We start from the raw sequence: 6,000 nt of genomic DNA on the forward strand, positions 1-6,000 counted from the left end.
TTATAGAAAAGGTCAGAAGCAGAACATTTAATAAAGTAAACAAACAGCTGAATCTTTGGACCAGGATAAGTTTACTTTTTGCCTAAAATAGGTTAACTAACAAAGCTTTATGAGCTTGCCTTTTATATTGCGGCATTAGGGATTGCAGGATCCATATTTCTTTAAGATAAAAACTGCAATGTCAATCTGAAATGGATTAGAAAGACACATTAGCTCTGTAAACACTTAGAGGAACGTTTTTCAAAAATACCTTACCCAAAAACAGCACGTCCTGAATCATTCAATAGGAGCAAGAGTAGTCCATTCAGCCCCTCAAGCCTACTCTGCTGTGCACTAAGATCATGGCTGATCTGATTGTAGCCTTAATTCCACTTTCCTACCTGCCCCCATAACCCTGGACTCCCTTGTATATCAAAATTCCTGAAGATATTTGACACAACCTAATCATAAGAAGAGTTCTATCAGTTAATGAAATTGGGAGAAGTTTGAGATAGTAACGCAATAGTTAAAGCAGTTTATCTATTACCAGTGTGGCTATTTCTGTGTAATGATATCCACGCGACAGCTTCAAGTATGCTGCCAGTGGCCACATACCAATTTTAGCCTGATTCCTCCAGAGCTATTGTCTAACACATGGAGCAATCTGATGGCATCAAGCCATCAAATTGATTGGAGAGAGGAATTTCTGATTTGATAATGGAGCCTTATTATATCTGAGAGAGAGAATGATGAGGTGCCATTGCAATGTAAACATCTGAGTAAATATCCTCAGCTTGTTATATTGTTTGTAAGACTAATAGCCTTTTTACAAGACGTTCATAGGGTTTGATGAAGTTCACTTAATGGATATCTTAAGCAACTTAATTAAAGAAATATGCCACATTTCATCAGATCAGTGATTGACGCTCAGTAAGTGGACACCACACAAAAACCACTTCAAAGTGTTTGAAAGAGTGGCAGCAATGGTAACCAAGTAATGGAAACTTTCTTTCTATTCCCAATGTCTACCAGTTTTAGGACTCATGTTTAAGGATAAACTGTATTGTTGTAGATCTTGGAAGCTATACTGTCTTTTTCAGTTGGTTGATCGATCATGGCCAATCCTTCCTCCGAGGACAAAAACGGTAGCTCTCAGTGACAATCTGAACCAAGAGCTGTTTGTGTTAGTGGTTAAGAAGTTAATCTTCTATCATGATCAATCTATCAGTAATTATTTTAATAGAAATACTGCACTCTTCATCAATTGTTTATAAGTAAAAGTTCCAAGGCCTTCTCTCGATCCCTTCTTGAAAAGATCTTCAAAAATAATAATTAGAGTATCACCAATCAAAGCAGAAGATACAGGGAATGGGTCTCTGCTTATAGCACAATGGAACCTGGTTATTCCAAGAACACATAGAAATAATTCTGTCCTGACCATATTAAAGCAAACCCTTCACAGACTTTATATATCTTTAGGTCTTTTGCTCTTTCTCACAAGTTATTATAAATGCAAGGTATATTTGGAAGCTTTTATTTCATTTACATGGAATCATCTGAAGAATTCCACAGTAATGCAGAACTGTGAGGCACCCATTCAGTGCCAAATAGTCAAGCTCCTCCTAGATGTTTTTAAGTGTTAAAATTATGTTAATAGTTTGTGTGTGTCTCTCTGTCTCCTTCCTTCAACAATCAAAAAGGCTGAATAGTTATATTATTTGCAAATGTTTATAAATAAACTGACAACCCTATTTCTAGTCAGTTCTCAATAACAAAGATTGCACCATATAAAAACAGGTAACTAACTGTGCAATTGCAAAAACTGATTACACCTAACAACTTGGTGAGTGACAGCAGGTGGATTGTCCACACACTGAGATTTATGGTTCCCAAATCTGAAATCATTCTTAATTTCCGATTTAAATTATGTGGGAACAGCCCAATTGTTGTGGTAAAAGAGTTTCCAAGACTTGCAGCAGTTGCCAGAGCACAACATTGCACTGCTCAGCATAGAAGGTTCACACACAAAAACAAAACCCTGTAACATTTTCATGAGTATGAAACACAGATGTTCTTGATTGGAGCATGCACCCAAATCTCAACTAAGTGTTCAATTAGTAGAATTCACACATCAGACTAGTTTCATTGGCTATGCTAATTGACTGTAGTTTTTTTACTGCCTTATCATCACCAGAATATAAAAGTGACTGGAGCTCGTGCCACAAACTTACCGCCTTCAAAAGTAAACAAAATTCTGGGCTTGTTGCATTAACCACATGAAACATATTGTGTCCAAACACTGTCAAAACACAGACTCACGATGGTGCCCTCCAGGCCTCTGTTTATGTTTAGAAAAGTAATAGAATGTTGGTACTGCCTAACAGGCGTTTGGGTCTGGTAAAGAAGTTGTTTAATACTAGATCCATAAATGGCTGCACCATTATCAAAAAGGTTAAAATATGCTTATAAACAGGAACTTTATGTAGCTTCATATCAGCTGTATACATGAAGTTGTTTGTTTCAATTACATATCAATTATTATGATAAAGTGACCTTTGCTGGAAAGCAGATGCTTATTCCAAAGATACATTTTATCAGCAGTAGCCAATGCATTCTATGATTCAATGCATTCAGAACTACAGACCTGCACCACAATGATTTCAAGACAACTATCACTGAAAAACTGCAAAATCCAAAAAATTGAGCTTTCTGGGGAACTTTATGCAGGTTACAAGGTTAGGCTATTACCAAATATTACAGTCAGCTCTCTCTTATCCACTTAGGTTCAGACACTAATGTGATTAAATAGGAGTTTAAAGAGCCAAATATTGGCAGAGTGCAAAATCAACTTTAATTTCTCACCATGACCTCTGATGTTCTAAAATTTATTATAAACAGTCACAAATTGGAATAATCCAAATTCGCATAAAATGTTTGATTGGTTGTAGACAAAATAATCAGAGCCTACAGTAGCATGGAGGTAACACATGTAATGTCATACCCACTTTAAATCTCAGCTAAATCATGTAATCTTTTTACACTCACACAGGTAGTCCACATAAAGCAAAGCATTGCGAGCAATATTAATGGTGCTACTTTGTGAAAATAATAGCATTTTCCTAAAGGGTTAAACTTGGATATGTGAATACATCAGTGGAATCTTAACCGATAAAATTTATTCATATGAATTCCTCTCTAGCTGTTTTTCTCTCTTCTGTATATACACACACAAAACTCTGAAATACTGTGCATGAATATGTAATAAAACGAGGTCACATCTGTTTCTGGGTGCACTGCATGATTAAATTCTGCATAGAAATGACTATCACACAGACAAATGCTATTATCAGGTATATATATATATAAATAAAGGTACACAGCATACTCACAAATTCAAAACACGCGCAGATTAAACTACTGGTTTAAGTGCAATGTACAAACATTCTATTGGCTTCTGATTCCCCCTTAAGACGACTAGTGCTTATACAAGTTCTTAGAAAACCTACAAGTTGTGAGTGAAGCTTAAGCCAAAAGTGAAAATGCATCTACTTAAATGCGACTGATCATAATTACATGTGGAATGTATATTAGCTTGGGCTAGTCATCATTTTCAAAAAACGTATCAATATTAAAGTTTGCGTCTTTGCTTTATTTTGTAGCAATATTTAAAGAACAGTGGCAACACCTACTGCCTGCCCCGACAATATGTAAACACAACACAGCATGGAGTACTACTGTAATATAGTTGCTTTTAAAATGTACTCACCAAGAAGTAAGCAAAACAGATCCAAGCAGATTAACATGACTTTCTTGTGATCCTTATTATTCAGAGTTGAATTCCCACCATTTCGGTTGTCGGCAGGCATAGCTTTGTCGTATTTATAGCTCTGCATGTGTGGGACTGTTGTAAAATCCGCAGCCGAAATGTTAAAATAACTTCTTTTTGAGTCTCTCGCCTACGTTATCCCTATCGGACGTTCCACCTTTTCCTTAACTCTGTACTTTTGTTTTAGCAACTTCAGCACAAAACTTCGTCCTGAAAGGAAGCGCTGGTTGTGGAATGTGTGAACTAAGGAACTTGTGAAAGTAACAAATTTATGGTTCTCTTTGTATTTGCGAAAAGAATGAATGAAGAGGTTTCGCTTTAAAAAGAAAACAATTCCTTTGCGGACACAATGCAGCGCTGCACTGATGTGATGAATGCGGCTCCTTTCTTTCGTGTGTTTGCAAAAGCTTTGGACTCCTGTTTTATTCCTGAACTGCTCTTCAACGTAACCCACTTGGATCAGTTGCCAGTCAGTCTCAGCCCCCTTCCTGATGATGATTACAATTTCCTACAGATTTCTAAACACATTGTCCTCCCTCAGTCAGGCTTAGAGCGCCCCTAGTGCTGCCAGAAAATATTAAAATGGAAAGAGACTTTGATTTCCCATTATTTTTAAACACTTTTATCATATTAGAATATTTATTCAGAATATCCGTATCACAAGGAGGCCCTATCTGTAAATCCAAACCCCGTGGTGATGTAAAAGTGTCTAATTAATATATTACATTCTGATAAGGATTATATAATGAAATATTAAATGTGCACTATACAAAAGACATTTTAATAATTTTCATACATAAGGACACCTAAGATCACCAGGCAAGACTTCTTTATAAATGTTTTGGCATTTTGGTCAAAACAAAGCAAAAGAGATATATGGCCTGAACTTTTTGGCATCATGACCAAGCAAGACTGATTTATTCTGGTTTTACACCCAAACATCGATAAGCGTTAATTTCCTAGACTGCCCTAGATTTGAGATTGGTCCATCAAAACCCTCTGCTGCTCATTTAATAGCCCCACTTCATGGTAAATTCCAGCTCAAACAATGTTCCTGCATTTATACCAATAATGCACTAGTGTAGGTTTAAATCCAAAGATTTAGGTGACCATGGCCTTTAGTCACCTACAGTCATGTAACTGAGATTTCTGCTGGTTGACAGTATTTTTTTTTAAATTTTACAGCATTACTGGCTGTGTAAGGCCCACATATTAGTAGCCAGCAGTTCCTCACATCTGGAGAAACAGAGCACTTTTCAAAGTAGAAGAAAGGTACATATCAAATAGGAAAAATACAGAAGATTGGAGTGGAATGCAAGCAATATGGAAGAGAAGTGCTTCTAGGCAGCTTTTAAAAGCAAGGGGGGAAGTGATAAGGTGGAGGGATCTAGGGAAAAAATCCCAAAGGGAAATGTTGTTGTAACTGAAAGAACAGCTAGCAATGGTGGAGTGGTGGGAGTAGAGAATGTGAGGTAAACTGACACAGTAAGCTCATCGACAGCTCGTTCTCTGGTAATTTGTATGCCAATGAAATACTGCAAGTAAATTTAATGGAACTTCAGGTGCTGCTCTTCCAAACCATCAATAAAAGCCACTATTGCAATCACTAACAATCTGACCTCGACTCTAAACATCATTTACTCCATGTCTCTCCCCATAGTATTTAAAATTCTTATCTTTGCCTTTATCAACTCAAGGCTCAATTTCTCACTGCCTCTGCCAACTACAGCTCACGTAGAATGTCACGGCTCATGTCCTCACTCGTACCAAGACCCAAATTCTCATCATCCCTGTGCTTACAAAGCTCAACGAGCTTCTATTGCCTCTGCACATTGATTTTTTTTTTTTTGTTTTCATTTCAATTCCTTCCATGGCTGCACTCCACTCTACCTCAATGATTTACTACAGACATATATCCATGCTACTGAAGAGCAAGGGAGTTTGCTTTAGTGCCCTAGCCAATAGAGTCATAGAGTTACACAGCACAGAAACAGGCCTTTCAGTCCATCGTGTCCGTGCCAGCCATCACACACCTATCTATTCTAATCCCATTTTCCAGCCCTTGGCCAGTAGCCCTGTATGCTATGGCGTTTCAAGTGCTCATCTAAATACTTCTTAAATGTTGCGAGAGTTGCTGCCTCTACCACCCCCTCAGGCAGTGTGTTCCAGATTCCAAACACCCTCTGGGTGAGAAC

The 6,000-nt window shown here is 37.4% G+C and overlaps 1 protein-coding gene across 2 annotated transcripts in view; it reads right to left on the bottom strand.

Annotated features, from left to right (window-relative positions):
• plpp3 (phospholipid phosphatase 3) overlaps window positions 1–4,538 on the bottom strand; it is a 146,666-nt gene extending 142,128 nt beyond the window's left edge. The window contains exon 1 of one of the 2 annotated variants that reach the window (XM_078561038.1): window positions 3,746–4,538. In XM_078561038.1, coding sequence (XP_078417164.1) covers window positions 3,746–3,872 — 127 coding nt within the window. In that variant the 5' untranslated portion in view covers window positions 3,873–4,538. The remainder of the gene's footprint in view (window positions 1–3,745) is intronic. The other variant, XM_078561037.1, reaches the window with a different exon arrangement.
• Window positions 4,539–6,000: the final 1,462 nt, after the last annotated feature.

Source organism: Cetorhinus maximus, chromosome 17 (assembly GCF_964194155.1).
Source record: "Cetorhinus maximus chromosome 17, sCetMax3.hap1.1, whole genome shotgun sequence".
NCBI classification, from domain to species: domain Eukaryota; kingdom Metazoa; phylum Chordata; class Chondrichthyes; order Lamniformes; family Cetorhinidae; genus Cetorhinus; species Cetorhinus maximus.